The sequence below is a fragment of the Pimephales promelas genome, chromosome 11 (genome assembly GCF_988280905.1).
Source record: "Pimephales promelas chromosome 11, fPimPro1.hap1.1, whole genome shotgun sequence".
Lineage (NCBI taxonomy): Eukaryota > Metazoa > Chordata > Actinopteri > Cypriniformes > Leuciscidae > Pimephales > Pimephales promelas.
The window spans coordinates 32,088,109-32,108,633 of record NC_142779.1 but is presented as its reverse complement, the minus strand read 5'-3'; the positions used below and the strand labels follow the sequence as shown (position 1 = coordinate 32,108,633).

Below are 20,525 nucleotides of genomic sequence, written 5' to 3'. Positions count from 1 at the left end.
GTCTAGGGTGTTTTGGTGGTTACTAGCTGTTGCTTTCAGGCCTGAAGACTCAAGAGAGCTCACACCAAAGTCTCATTGAGATTCAGGTCTCTAAATAGGGCTTCATCCTTCAGTGTAAGACTACAAGATTTGTTCTTGCCTTTTTGTCATTCTTCAGGCAGAAATCATATCTTTATTGCTTAGAAAACTAATAGCACATCAAAATTGTAGCACAGATGGTATGGGACCAGCGTGTAACAAAATGTAATACTTATCTGAAGTATTACAACATGGCATAACTAGTTGCCAGGTGTTATTATAAGAGGCTTAAATGTATTACAAATCTAAAAATGATTAAATTAAGAACACAGCAAGAATCATCCACTCTCAAAATTAAATCACCTTCATGTTTTGCCATATTACAAGAGTTTGTAGAAAAGCTTTGTAAAGGACAGCAGTCAGTATGCAGTAACCTGTCTGCCGCATGTTGTCATGCTGTCGGAAGCGCTGGCATCTTGCAGTAATCTCAAGAGCCCCAGAAGCAGGCAGAACGCATACATTTTACAGCTGCCCTGTCAATGACCACTTTCACTGGAAGCTAGTGGATCTTCCAGATGGAAGAAACTCTCATGGGTCAATTATGCCTGTGAATTCTTTCTAAATAGCTCCTAGTACAACATTTTATCAGATCAGTCGACTACCTCTTTGCTCTTTCACATAATCTTCTCTGTCAGTTTATCTTCTCCTTTTATTGTATCAACTCAACATGGCCTTGGCTTATAGTTGACATGAATAACTGAATATGTACTTTCATAATTTATGTTGCTTGTGCATTTTTTTAATGGTAGCGTGGCATGGAAAGGTGATGTTTAATGAAAATCGACAGTGAAAATTGGACCAAATGTTTATGCTCAGTTTGCTTTTGGTATTTAGAATTATTCACAGAGCAGATAAAATACTTATAATCATTTATCATTTAGATTCTTAAAAATCAACTGAAATGAGGTTTATCATTTTATAAAACTTAATTTTATTGGATTAACATGTAGTACATGTTAGTAGATAATATTGTGGGCCAGATTTACTAAACAGGGCAAATTAGCATGAAAGCGCAATTCCAAAAAATTGTTCTGCGCATGATCTGCTGACGACATGCAAATTAAAGAACACAGGTTAGCCGGATCATTCCCATAATGAGCAACACAATCTACCAAGGACAGCGCAAATTAGCATCTGTTTTAAGACATGCCTTTTTTGGGCAGTAAATAATGGCGCAAATACCATTAAATTGACTAGTGCACATAGTAAATCAGTTTGCGGGATTTATTTTAATACTCTCCTCTCAGAAATTTTGCATCTGAAAGGGAAACTCCTGCAAATGCAAATGCAATTAGGTCAGTTTTTAATTGTTTTGTTGGTTTTCTATATATTTTACATTATTAACCATGATCATTTTGGTCACTATAATCGTGATATGAAATTGTCATATCGTTTCATCTCTATTTCTTAAACATGCTCTCATGTTTGCTAGGCTGACACAAATTAGCTTTATATCATCCAGGCAAAAAAGAAATACACATTTGAGCATGACTAATTTTGTTTTGTTCCTACCTCATGATGCAGTTGGTCAGATGTAGCTGAATTATGATCGGCTGCTAAATGTGAGGGCAATTTCAATACAACCCGATTAGCATCATCAGATTATTGTGGGTTGAATTGTGTGATGGATGTTGGCAAAAATGAAAGACACAAGCCTACAACTTTTCTCCAAATGCAATTACAACCATTATGCAATGAGTCTAGGTAATAAATGGTGAAATATCTCTGAGCGGTCAGGTAGGAGCATCTTTAAGTGAGCAAGGAAGCATAACAACGTTGTAGCGGGTTGTTGAGATGTAAATGAATTCATCAGAAATATCTGTCCTTAATCTTGGCAACGTTTCCTGGACTTCAAAGGCTGCAAGCCCCCGCAGGAGAGCTCTGAGTCATGCAGCACTTATTATTTATGCTCTTTACCAGATCTGTCAGTCAGCTGTTGGAAAAGGGCCAATTAATAATTTCTCTGTTTTCTTTCTCTCTGCATCTCTCTTATGCGATCATAGCTCATTCACACTGCAATCCTTTCCAAAACATGTCAACATGTGCTATTTTTGTCTTTGTTCTACCTCCCTCATGCAGACTAACAAAGCGGTGACTAAAGGGGACTTTCACCATGCCAGCTCCAGCTCCAGACGTGCGCTCTTCCTCGCCGTACTGTCCATCACCATCGGGACAGGCATCTACGTGGGTGTGGCCGTGGCCCTTATCGCATACCTCTCCAAAAACAATCACTTGTAGCCTTTTCATGCCCAAACCACTCGTTCTTTTCAGCTTTCAGATAAAGACTGGTTTACTTTGGGATCAGCTTTTTGAGAAAATGCCCAAAGGTCACAATATGGGACTCACCAGCAATGTGTTCCACTCCTGCACTTTTAAGTGTCGCGTTCCCATTTCATTGGGAACATAATTGTTTGTGCAAATGTCCTGATCACCTCTCTGCATTTTTTTTTGTGAATATGCCACCACCACAAAATTATTAGTATTATTGTTTTTTTGTGCTCAACATTTGTGCAAGTGCAAATCTGATGCTACACACATGAGATTTTGACCAATTTAAAGTCAATTTGAAATTCATTTACTTAAGTAAAGAACTGATTTACTTAATGCATGTTCCCGCTCATATTGTGCACATTGATTCAAAGAAATCATTCATCAAAATTGAAACTTTTACTCTGCAACTGAAACAACTTTCCTATTTGTCATCAGATAGCATTGAATAATGGATGGCCTATCCAAAAAATTCCCACTAGATAAAATCAAACCGGTTGCACCAGCTGTGCCCAAGTTACAACTTAGCCTAGTTGCAAAATAATTTTAGAAAGTAAAAGAAAGTACAACTTACACACTACTAAATATAATTTGTTGCACCATTAAAATGTGTTGAAACTCTACGTATAAACTAAATATTTATGGAAGCCTTCAACCAGGAGTAACAGTCAGAATAAAACAGCAGATTGATTGAATTGCAGCGGATGCACACAAGACTGAGTCGCCAAGCACCAAGGGCAATCTGAGCACTTCAAATGGAAGTGTCTCCGCTGGGTGAATCCCCATAGGCCTCCCATTCCTCTGCGCGCTCTTTCAGGGGAGTTCACGGATGAGTTAGGCGGTTCACCTTTGGGTGAATTTAATTTCTCATTCGGGGCTCTCGAAAATGATGAACTATTGATTGCAGCATTGAAGGGTAGTGGATGACTCACCTAGGCCCCCACTATCTCGTGTGATAGCGCAGCGTGAGGCTGAGTGCTATGCTTGGCCAGGCCACCCTGTCTGGTGCTTTCGTGGTTGGATGATTGGTTTCTGAGCTCGAAGCCTGATGCACAGTTGCACTCCGTCCCAGTGCCTTTCTTCTGGAAAGTGCACCAGGAGATCCCTGCATGCCATAGCCATCCTGCAGGTCTATCAGGTTAAGGCATTGAAAGAACTGCACCAGGGCAGGTCTGACCCAAGGCTAATGAAGGAGCTGTGCTCAGCGACAGAAGTCATGACACAGGCTTCTGACCCAGATGTCTACCTTGGAGCACCACGTATGGCTTAACCTTACCGAGATGCAAGATGCAGGGAAAGTGTGCTTTCTCGACGCTCCCATCTCCCAAGGTGGCCTCTTTGGCAACACTATTGAGGTCTTCTTACAACAGTTAACAGCAGTGAAGAAGCAGATGGAGGCAATCAGACACACCCTGCCTCAGCAACCTACAGGCCTCCGAGGTCCCGCGCACTTTCGCCGAGGCCATACCCCTCAATGGAGGTCCTCCTGCAGGAAGGTGAGATACTTCATTCTATCAGGTAGTGAAATTGCAAGCCTTTCCTCAGGTTTGAGATAGACACAGTCTTATCTCTGCAGTGTCCAGTTCATACCCTGTGCATTTATTTGGAGTGCACTGAGACCTTTAGACGATCTGAACAGCTCTTTGTCTGTTTCGGGGGACAGCAGAAGGGGAAGGCTGTCTCCAAGTAGAGGATCGCCCACTGGAATGGGGATGCCATTCTCTTAGGGCGTGCTGTGCCCCTGGGAATACGGGCACACTCCACTAGTGGAGTTGCTCCCTCCTTGGCACTAGTGAATGGCACCTCCCTGTGACAGGCATCTCTAGAGCGGTGGGGTGAGTTACACCCAATACTTTTGCAAGATTTTATAATCTCAGAGTGGATCCGGTTTTAACTTCAAGGGTTACTGGGTTCGAACGGGTAAATGGTTGGGTATATCACTTGCACTCAGTGCCTTTCCCCTAGGATTGTTGAAATAAATCGATGCAGTAATAGACCATAATAGATTAAAGCCAACTGACTTTTCTCTGACTTCTTGCGAAGTTGCGCTAGGAGAGAATTGTGCTACCAAGCCCAATACTCATGCTATGCCCCTTTTCAGGAGAGGCCGTATACACTTGGGCTTAGTGCTCCATATGTGCTGATTAGCTATTTGTAATCCCATATGAAGTATTTCCTCTGTTTCCCTGTCTGTAAACCCAGTGTCTTCCACTAATGAGAGCCTCGCTCTGCCTCTAGTCGCTGTGGTTGTGAGTTTCTCCCTTCTCAGGCCCCCTTCACACAGAGTTTCTCTATTTGTGGCACCTCCTGGTTGGTAAGTCAATGTGATGTATTTTCCACGTCTGGCCTGCTCAGCTGTAAGTTTTTGCAAAAAAAACACAAACAAACAAAAAAAACACAAAAATTGGCTGAAGCAACCTATTCCCATTATAAGTATGGTCCTTACTGGCCCTTGTGGTACGAAGAACTACAGTAACTTACTTGGGGGCATTGAAAAGGTTAGGATGTGGCCTGAGTTCACTTGTTCTTAGGCACGCAGTTGTCTTCTGACATCTGCACTGTCAAACCTTGTGACAGAGTTCAGCTGGTTGTGGAATTTAGCATTGGGACCACTAGTGTCAATACATTGACACCATGTTGTGTAAGTGACTGATAGGGTACGTCTTGGTTACTATTGTAATCTTTTTTCCCTGATGGAGGGAACGAGATATTGTGACCCTCCTGCCACAACACTGAACTGCCTGAAATGGTCTCGGCTCCTCAGCACGAACCTGAATGAGTGGAGCAAGCCATCTCCTTTTATACCTGTATTAAGAATGTATTGCATGCAAATTCATTTACCAATTATCAGTCCTTTTCTAGAATTTCAGAGGTTTTGGGGCTGCAAAGGGCTACCCCTAGAGTCACTACATCGACACAATGTCTTACGACGTCACTCAGCCTCTAGTGTAGACTTTATGGTCCAAGATCTTCTAAAACAGCTGGTGCAACCCCACCCATTTTTTTCTCTTTTTTTTTCCTCAGAAATCAGATTATTGAAGTTAAATGGGCTGTGAACAGTATTTCATCTTGACTTTAATGTTGGGTTGTCACAAACAGTATTTGGTATACAGATCTAACCTGTCAAAAGATCCGAACAAGATCTGAATTAGAATCTGAACAATCAGATGACTTTTCTTGAATGTTTTTTTGGATTATGTAAAGCATCTATTTGAAGTGCCACAGTGTTTTCAAGACTTTTTAAGAGGTTCGAAATCTTAAGGTTTGTGAAACACGAAGGGGCATTTTCAACACTCTTTTGATATTACAGAAACAAAATGAACATGAAGCCATATAGATGGGTTGCTCAAGCCTGCGTGTGGACTTTTTCTGAATGTATGGGTGAAGTCATTCTTGTGGGGCTGTAACATTCACTATTGACCACTCTGTAATAAAGTCCTAAGGCTTTCAGTTTATATTATGTCTATCTATAAAGCTGTAAATGCCTCTGTAATTTTCTCCCATACTTTGGGAAACACCTCTTGCCAGCAAGCTCATGCTAATTAAATGTGGTCTTTTCATTCAAACATGGTTCCGGTGTGTTTGTCTGATTTGGGCCATTTGATCTCATAATGTCTTTTTTTGTAATGTTAATATATTTTATGTTTATGATGCAGTGTTAAAAAAAATGAAGGTTCACAGACAGACAAACCGAGAGAAACTTAGATTTGTGTCTAATTTTCCAAGTCTTTATCCAGAAGTGCATCTTATTTAATATTGGACATTTGTACATTGTACATTAATATTGAACTTCATGCCCTGGATTCCCTCATTCCCTATGGTTCAGTTCTGGACGAGAACTCCCTGCACATCCATGGCAGCCAAACATGAATATGAGCAGTAATTATAATAATAATAACAAGAAGAAGATTTTCAATTTTTGGTAAACTAGTTTTCTTAAGGTAGACAGCTAGACCTGCCTCTTCTCTATCATGAAGTTTTCATTCTACAGTTCCCATGGACTGGCCGAATAACTAATCACCTGGGCAAATTTAATAAAAGAAGAGATATCTCCACAATTTGCCAGAGATATACAGTAGCCTGAGGTTAGGATCTCAAATTGTATATATTTTGCATAAACAAAAGTAAAGGCAACTTGTTCAACACTGCTTCCTAATTAAGGGAACATTCGTGTTGTCTGAACAGGATGCCCATCCAATGCAATACAATACAATAATGACTAAATAAACAAATCTAAACAACAAACGATGAACAAATAAACATCTTGAAATATTACTAACAATATAAAATTTCATTAAAATCATACAAAGATTTTACAAGACGTGCTTAAATGAACTGACAGGACAATTTTAGAATTACACTTAAGGTATTTTACTTGTTAAAAAAATTATAAACTATTAATCAGACGGCAGAAGGCATGTAATAGATTGTGTTCAACAGGTTTTTATGCAAAGTTTGGGATTTTTTAGGCTTTATAGGGTTAATAAAGTCTAGCATTAATTATTACGCTTGGACAGAAACACAGGATGAGAGAGAGAGAGAGTTAATGTGCATTGGTGGGTTTATGTAACAATTCAATGACAGTGTTTGTAATTTCATTAATCCTAAAATGGGGATATAAGACAGTCACTAAATCAATGTGGTCTTTGCATGGTCCTTGTAGGGTTTTTTTAGGATTCATTTGAAGGGCTGAGTTTCAGCAGCATCTGTTACTGCGATCAGATGATGAGTCATTCATTGGGAAGTTCACATCCGCCGTTTTCCACCAGCGGAGGAGGAAAGCATAACACAGGCTTATAACTCAAATAAATGTCATATTATGACTATGTGGGTCAGTTCAGCGTCTTCTGGATTCAATTCTGATTTATAATCTGGTTCAAATAATTGATTACGTGCGTTATTATTTTCACCAAGGAAGCATTAAATTGCTCATAAGTTACAGTGTGTCACAATCATGTTAGTTTGGACTCCGTGTTTCGTCATAGTCTGCCTTAATCATTCATTTGTGGTCATGGATACTTAATTATGTTATCAATCGCCATCATCATCACCTGTATGTTCAGGTCTCTGTCGGTTTAATGTCCGGTGTCGTCTATCCATAAATGAGTACTAATGTTAAGTGGTAATTTTCTGCCTTATTTTGTATATACCTGTGGATTATCATTAAAGACTACTGTATGTTTGAACCGTATTCTTCATCTTCGTCTGCATTGTCTATCACAAACTTTGACAGGGTGAAAGCGTTTATTGAAACAGACATACAATTTATTTGTAATTCTTTTGTAACATTATTAATGTCCCGATACAAATAAACTATCAATTTGTATTAATTTATTTTGTCCTTGCTGAATAAAAGTATGATTTTTTTTTTCTTACTTACCTCAAACTTTGATAAAAAAAGAAACATTACAGCATATTAGAATGATTTCAGAAGGATCATGTGATTGAAGACTACAATGATGAAAATTCAGCTTTGAATCACAGGAATAAATAACATTTGAAAATATATTAAACTGGCTTTTTAAATTTCATTATATTGTTGTCTTAGGTCAACTTATGACGTTCGCTTGGTTTTTGCATTCAAAAACATCAAAATGAATAAGTAATAGGCTACTTTCTACCCTAGTTTTGAGCTTAGCTGAAAAACGCTCGGTTTTTACGGGCGTCTCGCACTGAAGACTTGGAAGTAAACGCCCGCTGCTGTGAGTGGATAACAGTTTTGCATATTATAATGAGTTTCAACTCACTCGTCAGTGCACATCGGGGAAATTGTTTTGAAAACGTCCAATGTTGTAAAATGGCAACCTGAATGATTCGCCCATACATGTTTGACCCAGAGTCCGTGTGTTGCACAATTCCTGTTGGATCCAATATAGACGGCACAGCACCATTTTTTACTCTCAATCTGTCTGCAAATCCAGTCTTCTTTACAAAACAATCCTCAGTGAAATGAAGCGAATAGACGGACAATGTTTTAAGTCTGGCGTCAATAAAAGCTTTTATTGGACTAACAAGGATGTTTTCAGTTCTGAAACTTACAGGATATTCTTATAATATGATGACCTCTTAGATGTCAAAAGCTCAAGGAAAATTAGATTTCTCAGTTCATCACCCCTTTAAAATAGAAAAGAGTTTTTCCAAATTGTGCTATTTCACCGGTCTAGTGTTTTTACTGTATTTTTCCATCACATAAATGCAGCCTTGGTGAGCATAAGAGACTTTCAGAGGTAGATTTGGAACAATTGTAGACTGATGTTAAAGGGTACAGATGGATGTTTTTGCACATTTTGTCTGCACATTCATTTCATTCCTGTTTTTTAGGCTACCTTTTAAAAGTAAAATGTTATAATAATCCAGTAATCGTAGTGAAACGTCAAACGTTGTTACTGACAATCACGGTTGTTCAATCAACAGCATTTGTACTGATACTGTTGCTATTCTGCTAAAAGGGTTAAATGGCATCTGGGCGTGAGAGTGCAATTAGCCTAATGCATTTGTTCCATGTTTACGATCATTTGCTGAGATGTGATCTCAAGAGCTTTAATAATGTTAGAGGGCTTTGTATGTGTTTACTGCATTTGTGGTTTTTAGTTAATCTCTCTTCCACCTCAACCCAAATAATTAGGTTGCAACATAATACCTGTTGTAAGCCATGACTTGGGGGTAGAAGCAGATTTTCAGTCTCATAATTGGCAGATTGAAATGACTTGTGGCCTTATCAGACTGTCCAATGCTACAATGAATGTATTATTCAAATGAGCACCTGAACATTGGAAAAACACAGATTTCACCTGAGGGTATTATTGGAGAAAATAATTCATGTTCTTCTCAGTTTATGTGAGGTGCATATCAATGAAGATGGTCGAATTTATGGACCTTCTCAACAGCACTGCTTGCAGGACGTTCTGCACCACATATCTGTACTAAAAATGACAGGATACATACCATACAAACACAATTTTTACAGTATATAGCCTATAACGTCCATTGAATTTATTTGGAATATTGGGTTACACTTTATTTTAAAGTGTAATTATACAATTGAGTACTATGTACTAACTAGGATTAAGGTTAGGATTTGGTTTGCATCATGTGCATACTGTTGAAAAACACTTGTAGTCTACTTCAAATCTTAAAAGTATATTTTTAAGAAACTGCACTTGCAGATCATATAATATTAATGAAATAAAAGGGCACTTAAGTTTACTGAAAGAGAGTACACTTTTATGACCGCTTCTTAACACTCAAGCACACTTTTAAAAAGTTCTTTTCAGTACATTCTTGACAGTAAACTTTAAACATATTTCAAAAACAATAAAATTATGAATAAATTTATTTAGACATGTACTTACAGTACGACAGTACTGTTGTGTATTTGTCCTTACGACACACTGTACTGGTTCCCTGTTGTATTGCATTATTACCTGCAAATATAGTGAAGTAAGCAGTAAAACTGCAATGTGAAAATGCTTTTACCAGTAGCCGTGTTTCCATTACCCTTCAAATTTCGCATTTGCGAAATGAAAATACGCTCAATGGAAACAGTTTTGTTACATTGGCGACGAGGATAAATGCTCTTCTCTATCTGCTACACTTGTAGAAGTAACTGCTATTCAGCTAACAGAATGTTAATCAGCTAACAGAATTCTTAACGAATGTGAAGAAAGTGAGTGTTAGTGAGTGGGCCATGTCAGTTGTTCCTGTATTGAAAACAGATGGATCAGTCAGAATTTGTGGTAATTTAAGGTCCCTGTCACCCTTTTAACTGTGGAACAGTACCCCTTGCCACTAATTAAAGATATTTTGCTGGATTAGCAGACAGCCAGAAATTCAGCAAGATAGACTTAGGTCAAGCTTACCTCCAAATTCAGGTTGATCCTGTTTCCCAAGAGCTGCTGACCATTGTGACACAGAAGGGCCTGTACAGATTTCAGAGGCTTCCTTTCGGCATAACGTCGGCTCCAGCATTGTTCCATCGTGCCATGGACCACATCTAGAGTGAATTGAATGGAGTACAGTGTTATATCGATGAATCACAGGAAAAGATTATGAGGATCATCTCGGGAACCTGATTGCAACACTTCAGAGGCTAAAAGAGTATGGCCTTTCGATGAAGAAAGACTAATGTGAATTTTTCCAGTCGACCATCGAGTGTCTAGGACAGTTAATTGACATTGCCGGTCTTCACAAAGTTCCATCAAAGTTAAAAGCTATCGTGGATGCACCATCTCCAAAGAACGTAAACCAGGTAAGATCATTCCTATGACTGTTTTACATTTAGTGCTTTTCTGGGTACTCAAAGCGCTTTTGCATGGAAGGGAGGAATCTCCTCAACCAACACTAATGTGCATCGTCCACTTGGATGATGCGACGGCAGCCATATTGTGCCAGAACGCCCACCACACACCAGCTTACTGGTGACAGTGATGAAGCCAATCTGTTAACATACTAAGTTCATGCCAAACCTTGCCAGTAGGCTTTGTCTCCTACATTAACTGTTGAACAAGTCCAAACAATGGAAATGATCTGACAAAATGTGAGAAGGTATTCAGCGAAATGAAATGAAAAGTCCTCACACATTACTACTCTTCGATACAGTTGATATGTGATGCTTTAACAAAAGGGAGGCACATTATTTATGAATATCACAGATTGTTCTCTGCATTTAAAAAATGTATCATATCTGAAAAAAGAAAAAGCAGAGTCAAAAGAGAGCAAGTCATTGTCTGCTATGCATAATTTACTCATTTACAAATGTGCTGAAATCGGAGAATCTACAATAATATGAAACGTAGTACAATCGCTGTAACACACAGCCTTCCTGGTGACCTAGACTTTAATCTCTTATATGTTTTAGAACTTTAAAATACGGCCCAAATATTGTCCAAAATTATCTAACTGCTTATTCACTGCCGTTCATAAGTTGGGGTCTGCAAGATTACGTGAGATGGTTATCAGTTTTATGCTCGCTGAATTTTGTTTAAACACAGTAAACAGAAATATTATATTTTTAAAAAAAAGTATATACTGTATACTTAATATATATATATATATATATATATATATATATATATTAAAGGTTGTATCTAAGGGTAATATGCTTCTCTGCTCAGTCACCTAAATTTCGCTATGAGAATTATTCCTCAGGGCAGGACGTATATCTCTAGTCTGTCAATGGCCCGCTCCATGCCTGTTTTAAGCGATGTCTGATCTCAGATTTTGGATACTTGGAACTAAAGGTCCAGATGTATTTCCCAAGCTCGCTTAGGCTTCGTTTCTTTGTTTCATGGAAATTATTTTATAGGGGTTCTTTGGGGTTAGACGTGGTCGCAAAACATATTATATTGTTTGTGCTAACGAATCATGGTTGTCATCATTAAGGCCAGTGTTGTAGTCGAGACCACCTCACTCGAGTCGACACCGAGACCAGAGAGAGTCGAGTCCGAGTCAAGACCGAGTCCATAGAGAGTCGAGTCAGAGTCGAGTCCGAGACCAGAGACGGTCGAGTCCGAGTCGAGACCGAGACCAGTGAGGGTTGATTACCTAATTTACTTTTATTTACTCAGAGAAATCCTTTTTTTTTTTTTTACTGAATTTACTTAGAGTTTAAAAAATATGATCAGTTTAGGGTAAAAAGGCCACATAGTAGGTGGTGTTAAAAGTAATTTTATTACAATTTGTCATGCGCAGTTGCGCACTAGAAAATCACCAATCACTGGGCGTGTCAATCAATTTAAAGAAATATTTTATTAACATACATTAATAATCATGAAAAATATTTTTAATTGAACTCGAGTGGACTTGGGAATAATTCCGAGTCCTAAAAAAAAAAAAAATGTTCGAGTACGAGTCAAATCCGAGTCCAAATGGACACGAGTCCATGACAAGACCAAGACCATTAAAATATGGTCTCGAGACCGAGTCCGAGACGAGACCGAGTCTCGAGTACTACAACACTGATTAAGGCAGATCTTATTGTCAGACGATCATGCCATTCCCGAGACGTTAATCTGGCTATCAGTTGTCTTCAAATTTATAATTAAGGTTGCGTTCATTCCTGGCCACTGCAATGCCACAGCAACCAGGATCCATCATCCTGCCCTGGACACCTATCGAACAAAATGCCCAGGGTCCCTGCAACGCCAGCAGGCCGGCCCAGGCATTCAAGCCCACCTCCCAGGGAGACACTCTGTTTGCAGCGGTTGGCTCTGCCGTGGCCCCACTCCTCCATCAGGGTGTTGTTCTGGGCATGAATCCCCCTAGGGGATCTGGGGAGTGGCATAGGTTTAGGGGGGAAGAAATGGGGAAAAACAGAGGATGAGGGAGAGAGAGAGAGAGAAAGAGAAGCTGCTGGTAGGGTTTCACTGACCCCTAGGCATGCCACCATCTGGTCCTCCAACAGTTGGATGGCCTGGTTCAGCGACCTTGGGCGGTAGCATTGGACCCACTGCGCAGTCTTCTTCGGGAGCCATGACACGAACTGCTCCAGCACCACCTTATCAATGATCCCCTTGATGTCGCTTCCCTCAGCCATCAGCCATTTGTGGCATGAGTCCCGCAGCTGTTGCACCATGATGAAGGGTCGGCCAGATTTCCCAAGGTCCAGCTATCTGAACCTCTGACGATGTTGTTCTGGGCTCCGGCCGACCCACTGCAGAATGGCTCTTCAGGTCTTCATAGACCAGGAGGTTCTGGACTGGCAGTTGTTGTGCGGCCACCTGTGCGTCTCTGGAGAGCAGAGGTATAAGCCGCATTGACTAGTCCGCGGACGGGCTGCCCCAGGCCTCTGCAGACCTTTCGGAGAGGTCAGTGAATGCCTCTGGGTCATAGTGGGGACCCATCTTATTGAGAGGCACCGGTGGGGCAGTGGCTGTTGCTGGATTCGTTGGGTGGCCCGAACCTACCGGTCTATCCAGCTCTGGGACAGCTTGTGGTCTTCCTGCTGGGCTCGGAGGAACACCTCGAACCGATGCCGCGGTTGCTCCTTCATGCCCAGCAAGGCTTGATGTTACTCCTGGTGAAGACCCGCTAGCGATTGGATGATTTCTGCAAATGGCGTTCCTGATGGGGACTGCAAGGACGGCTTATAAACGGTCTCTCCATGCCAATTACTGCAATAAGACACAGGTGTTCGTTATTTGCATTTGACCTACTTACTTACTGCTCACCTGCTTTCTCTCTCTCTCCCATTAGACCGCACTGAACCACAACCCCCTTGCCACACCGGGCTGTTAATAAATGTATAATTGTTATGGTATTTATACGTCTTTCTATATAAGAGTCTTTCTGGTAGTCTTTTGGTACTTTCAAGTGAAACGATTCACAAGAACTGACCCAGTCTTGTCAGAAGTTCTGGCCTAGATATCTCATGGCAGGAGAAGAGATATGACAGACAAATTCAAACCTTATCTGATTCGATGAAATGAGTTGACAGTACAATCTGGTTGCTTACTTTGGAGTTATTGTGTCATTATAGAAAAGGGTTGTTCGGATTGCCAGAATGTAAGAAACATTTGACAAACAGCCCCTTACTGCCATGGGATTTTCTAGGGGTGTCATGGCAAAGAATACATATAGACTTTGCAGGGCCACTGGAGTACTACATATTTCTGGTGATTGTGGTCTCTCAACCCCCAGCTGGTGTCTTAAGAGTTCCAGTCCTTTTCAAGGAATGATTCCTTCAGACTCTGAAGAATGCTTTAAAGACATCTCAGGGAAAGGGCTCCCTAAATCAAAGACTGTATGTCGTGTGTTCCTATAAGACAATAGAATTGTATCCATGTTTTCAATATGTGTTCCAGAACACACCTCATGCAGTCAAAAGTTTCCCAGCTGCAGCATTGCTGAAACGATTACTATGGAGAAGACTGGATCTTCTGAAACCAACGGGAACTAAACAGGTCATATTGTCACAACAGCGAATGCAGGTGGAGAGCTGATGCAATCAAAATTTCAGGATTTTTAACAAGGGTGAAATCAGCATACTTGCTTTTGATTATGGAAAAGGACCCAAATGGGTGCCCACAACCGTTCTCGCAAAGACCGGCCCTGTTTTGTACGTCACTGAAACAAAAGACAATCTGACATGGAGGAGACATTGACCAGCTGTTGTTTTCAGCATGTATTGCACATGAGCAGAAAACACTGTGTGTTACCTCTATACATATTGAACTAAGCAGTAAAGCTACAATGTGAAAAATGCTCATGTAAGTGTCATCACTCAAGCAGGCCATGGGATGCCAGACCATGGTGGAGCCAAAGGGAGCTTTGAGCCAAGTTGGAGTTGGGTTGGTGGGCCAAGGTGGAGTCAAAGGCTTGAGATGGAGCTGAGGGATCCTTAAAGACGACGTCTCCAAAGACGACTTGGAACTAGGCTGCCTAAGCCTAAGGATGGAAGAAGACTGGGGAACTGAGCTTTACCAGCAGAAACTGAGATGACCAGGAACTGGTCTGGACTAGCAGAGACATGGGACTGGGAGGAACCAAAAGAGACAAAGATGATGCACCTCAGCAACATGTACGTATGTTGCTCCAAACCATGATGACGAACTCCCCTAATTAAGCCCTCACTCAACCAATATGGCTGTGTAGTTGGATACAAAAGACCAAGACCAAGATACCAAAATCACACTACACATCTAACATAACTTTAGCGTGGAACCTTGAACAGAAGAAACAGAGGGCTTATATACACCGAGGATGATAATCAAAGAAACAGGGAACAGTGTGTAACTAATCAAAAACCATGGTAACAATTGATGAAAGCGACCTCAGCCAAGACTAGCTAAACATGACAATGAAACCATTAAACAAAACAAGACATGATAATAAAAATAAGCATGACGAAATGTCTACCTCTTCGTCCACTATCTTGAATACATTATGAATACTTGCCTTGCCTTGCCTTGCCTTGCCTAAAGTCACTAGGGTTTTAGAACAGAGCCATGAACTCTACTAGAGTGTTCTGCACCACAGCTGTTCTACTAATGTCAGACAACAATGCATTGTTTTGACTTATCCAAACTTTATGCTGCAGAGAAAAGATTCAATCATGTCTGTGATTTGAACAACATCAAAAATAAATAGACAGCTAAATAAGTTACTCACAGAAAAAAAGAAAAATGAAACCGGTTGGAACATCCATCACAGTGGCAAGGCCTTGTGCTGAAGTGTCTGGCTAAGAAATCATTGCTGCAGCCATTCCTCCAGGGCCATTAATTAGAAATGAACAGCGATTGAGTTTCCCTTGCACACAAACACTGGCCTTACACAGTCTAGAGAGTAAAACCTTCCTTTCTGCAGAGCCAGCTGTTTCTCACACTTACATGATGGATGGACGTTAGTATTTATTTCAATTTGAATGCAATACATAGAATTTATTTCTAATGGAAAATACAACTACAGCAAAATGTATGGGATGTATTGTCATAAGTTACAAAAAAATATGCAAAATTTACTTGCGTGACCAAGCAAGAGCTAAAAAACATAATGATTGTTAATGATTATAATGGTTCCTGAACACTCTTTTAAATCTTCCATTGGTCATTGAAGCAAACAGTCCCACCATAAACTGTCCCACACCAATGCTATAATAGCTGATGTGCAAGTTTGCAGTCCTTTTGGTGTTGCTAGTGGCAAAGAAATGACCCACTTCACCTTCAATAACTTTTATGCTAACTTATCCAAGCTTGTAAATGTGCATCTTAAGCCTTTGGCATAGTTTAGTCGGGGAGTCGACTGCTATATAATTACATTTGAAGGTCATATGCAGGAGCTGCAAAAAATGAAAAGGATCAATCAAAGAGTAGCGGCACGACTAATTCACATCTGTCATTATGTGTTGATGAATAATTATTTCTTGTTTCATGTATTTAAGTTATAGGCTATTTCATTGTCATGCACATCAAGCTGAGAAATTAACTAAAAATTATTACATTACATTTAAAAAAAATAAAATAATAATGGAAGTAGATTATCGGATATTGACTGTGAAAAAAAATTCATACAGAGTGTACAAAATCATTTATTTAAATTTCAGATATATTATACGTGCAAATGAAAAAAAATAGCTTTCAGTTTTATTAGCTTGTTTGAGTAAAGTGTAAAGGGGGTTTGTCTCCTCTCATTTTTATGTATTATTTTTTTGCCGACGCATCATGCTTGTCACATGACTCAATGCCGCCACAAAAGCACTGTGATGTTGACTATTGGTTTTATTTAATTTTCCTTTTTATTCAAAACATTCCAAAACTTGTTTACTATATAATGAAATATCTGAGATTCCTAAAAACATGTAAATGTATTTTGTCAAACACCTTTATGTTAGTTGACCTATAACGGTTGATGGGCGCCGCTGCAATTCAGAATCAGAGTTGGTTGAAACTATCGGCGGTTTGACCTAAAAAATATGAAAACAATTGAAAATACTGTGGAAACAAAGACACCTACATCTTGGATGCCCTTGAGGTAAGCTAAAACACATCAAAAATTTATTTCAAAGTGAACTACCCCTTTAAAACATGCAAATTCATTCACTTCGCCCCAAAAAACTTGAAAGTAAATGGCAGGTGAACTGGGAAAAGAATAGAGTTTATAATAAGAAGAATATCTCTGGAATTACATACACATGTTTGACTGATATCATTAAGAAATATTGTCAAATTATAGATAGGCCTATATATTTTGCACTTGTACTAGGTCTATTTAAATATAAGAAACATAAAATAAACCTTAGATTGTTAAAAACATTGAACAGTTGTGATCAATGGTTGATGTTCACTCCATCTGGAGTCCATCTCTAAGCTAATGTCAGCTAGTGTTGCACACTTTGTTGCTGTGGAGAATGGTAGAGCGTGCGAATGCGAACTTCCTTTTGATATTTTCGGCAAAAACGCCCCGAATCCTTCACATAAAAATCAGTCAGACATTCAGACAACCTATGAAGCTGGAGAAGGTCTAATTAAGTTTCATTACAAGCGGTTCACACATTGGCAATAAAAAAGATGCAATTAATACATGAAAATTCTTACATATAGCCAAAAGTGCACTTTTCAAACTTTTGACCGAATGAATTCTGTATTTTTTTCCTCTTTTAACATCCAGCTGAACTTTCTAAATATGCCATCACCTCAAATCACTCTTTATAGACCTTATTCAGAGCAGCGCCATGACAGGTATGAAAGTGAGGCTGTGAGGGATAGACTTACCGTGTTTCCAATGGCATCCGCTGTAAAAAGCTGAATAAAGCGGCTAGATTACTTACAATTTTCCACAACTTACATTGTCGGGAGTTTTTTGTCAACTGACATTTCTTGGAAAGATATTTTTCCAGTGTTTCATGAGCAGAACAATCCGAAAACACATTAAATAACAGTACAGCCCATTGAAGAGATGCAAGGTCTATCCCTCACAGCCTCGCTTTCATTCTCATTAAAAATCAAAGATGGCGCTGCCGTGAATAAGGCGTATTCTGAACCAGAATAAGGCTAATTTCATGGCTATACAGTTTTAACTATCCTAAGTACAATAATGAAAATATACATTTTCACACTTTAATGAGAAATAATGGACCCCAAAAAAGTTTCTCAAAAATGAAATTTCTTATATTCATTTTCATATGTCCCGCATTTCATTACAAGCATGCTTTTCACTAAGTAACCAAGTATAGAAACTTTTGAAAAAAAAATTATTAGCAACACAGTTGTTGTGTGAGGTGCACAAAACAACAACTGAGTAACCATTTTAGTCCTACAAATATTTAAATGCTTTGTTTATTCCACTCTTTTCACATTTTAAGAATAAAAGTCTGGGCCATTGACAAGATAAAACAATAAACTACATTAAATTCAGATGAAAAGTAGCGAATAAAGGCATGAATATTTTATTTAATGTGACCTTTATATAGCAAAAAGCAACAGTGTCAGCCTAGATCCGGCCCACATCTGGTACGCATTGAATCCACATGTACCAGATGTGGGCCGGATCTGGACCGACACTACATGTATGTTGCTGTCTGGAAATAAGATTTGTTTTAATCCGTTTTAACAAAAATAAACCCATTACACAAGTGTAGTTGAAGAAATGGCCATAGAGCATGAATTATGTCCATCATAAACAAATAAATAAACAATATAAACAAACAGTCAATCATTTTGCCAAGAAATCAAATGTTAATTCAGTGGATCTGTTAACTGTTTAAATGTTGGGTCTATGCAGTCTATGTATAAAATATGACTCCCAACATAAAGTATGACACTTGAAGCTAAATCAGATGCAAACACTAGCAGTCCAAGTGATAGAGGTCCAGTGTTGAATATTTATAGGACAAATATATACTGTCGTGTGTCTGATGTAGAGTGTACAAGAGATGATTTACTGAGGAAATGAGATTACCTGAGCTCATTGTGCCATGATGCACAAACCAACAACAGACAACCACTGAGACAGGCCGGGCTCATTTAAAAAGAAGAAAGACAGAATAAATCACCTTTAAAAGGACATTTAATGCAGTCAAATGCAAATCATTCTCACCCAGTAATGGGCTTTTAATTATTACACAAATGCTGGACGCACCGGGATGTAACATCAAGGATGCCACGGCAGTTGGGCTCACGTTTGTGCCAATAAATGGTGTATGATTTCATTTTTTACTTGCACTGTGGGGTGGTTGAAACAAAACAAAACAAAAAAAAAATCAATTATGCAACATAAATGTATGAACCAAAATACAAGCATTGGATAGGAAAGGAAAGGAACATGCTTGCTCTGCAGTTTCTGAGATGAAATGTCTATTAAACAAATGATGTCTTAAAACAAGCATCTCACTCATATCCATATGAATCTCCACTCAAAAGGACTTCACAATCACTCAAAACAGACAGCCGGCTGACCTTCACTTTGACAGCTGCCAATGGAAGCTGATGTGCTTAGGAAAAAAAATAGCAACTGAATTAGAAGGGATACAGTGACTTTGGGTGGAGGAGAACAAAAGATGGGATGGAGAAAGTAAAAAAAAACATTAATATGAGGGGGAGGTATAGGGAGAAGAGGGGGCTTTGAGAGACTATGTATCTCTTTGGTGTTGAGCCTACACTGTAATTCCTCAAAGCCTCAAAGAGAATGAGAGTACAACCATTTTGTTTCTGACCTACATTCTCCAACAAGAACAGCAGCTTTAGTCCACGAGAGCTCGTTTCAGAGACGCAAGCTCAGAAATTAGTTGGAAATGTTGTTAAAGTGGTTGCTTTCTAATATTTACCTGAATCGTCATTTATTATATATTTTCCCACTGCTGTCAGAGTGAGTCTGCTTCTGTTGAATTTTGTTTAAAGTCCCCCTGTAGTCAATAATTTCATCTCTTAAAACCCATCAAAATGACATATTTAAACATTTTTCTTTGAAAAAAAATTGAATGTAACTCTACACCCTTGCCTCATTAAGTATGTATTATATAGATTATATAGTATTAAGTATTATATAGATATGCAAATTAGCCCTGCCTCTACTCACTCCACCCATTCGTTGATGATCACACATTGATCTGATTGGTTACAAGGTAGTTTCTGACGTCAGAAACAACCGCGTTTTTGAGTCATTGGTTCACTGCAGTTTTAAGAAGAAAATGCACAGCAATGGTGTTGACTTATGAATTTACACATGGCTTGTGTTAAACCACATTAAAAACTTCATTTTCACCACAGGGGGACTTTAAGAGACTGGTAAATACATAACAATTTTACACACACAAAAAAAGGACAATTTAAATCATATAACGGGCACTTTTACACTTGTTTTTTGCTTCCATTTGATGTCAGTTTGCTTCATTTGGTTGGTGTGAAAATGGATTTCTGAATGCGGTTATAATTTAATGTCTTAAAATATAATATAACGATGTCAATAAAATAAAAATTCAAAAAAGAATGTCATTTTGTGTAATACAAAGAAAATAACCACATTTTCGTTCTCTTTTTTTGGGTTAGTTCATCCAAAAATGAAAATTCTGTCATCAGTTACTCACCATAATTTCTCTCAAAACCATTAGACTTCAGTTCATTGTCAAAACATACTGTAAATAAAGATATTCTTAATGAATCCTGAGTGATTTCTTTTCCGCCACTGAAAGACCATTCCTACGGAGCCCCTCTAGTCCCACTTTGGTCAAAAAAATTAATTATAACTAT

At 39.0% G+C, this 20,525-nt stretch overlaps 2 protein-coding genes across 2 annotated transcripts in view; one reads left to right on the top strand and one right to left on the bottom strand.

The window, feature by feature from the left end:
• syndig1 (synapse differentiation inducing 1) overlaps positions 1-5,917 on the top strand; it is a 47,456-nt gene extending 41,539 nt beyond the window's left edge. Inside the window, exon 4 of the mRNA XM_039690573.2 lies at positions 2,158-5,917. Within this exon, the coding sequence (XP_039546507.2) occupies positions 2,158-2,316 (159 nt within the window). The 3' untranslated portion in view covers positions 2,317-5,917. The remainder of the gene's footprint in view (positions 1-2,157) is intronic.
• LOC148977233 (uncharacterized) overlaps positions 1-20,525 on the bottom strand; it is a 40,842-nt gene that overhangs the window by 2,185 nt on the left and 18,132 nt on the right. The window contains exon 2 of the mRNA XM_089117310.1: positions 10,206-10,339. Coding sequence (XP_088973436.1) covers positions 10,206-10,339 — 134 coding nt within the window. The remainder of the gene's footprint in view (positions 1-10,205; positions 10,340-20,525) is intronic.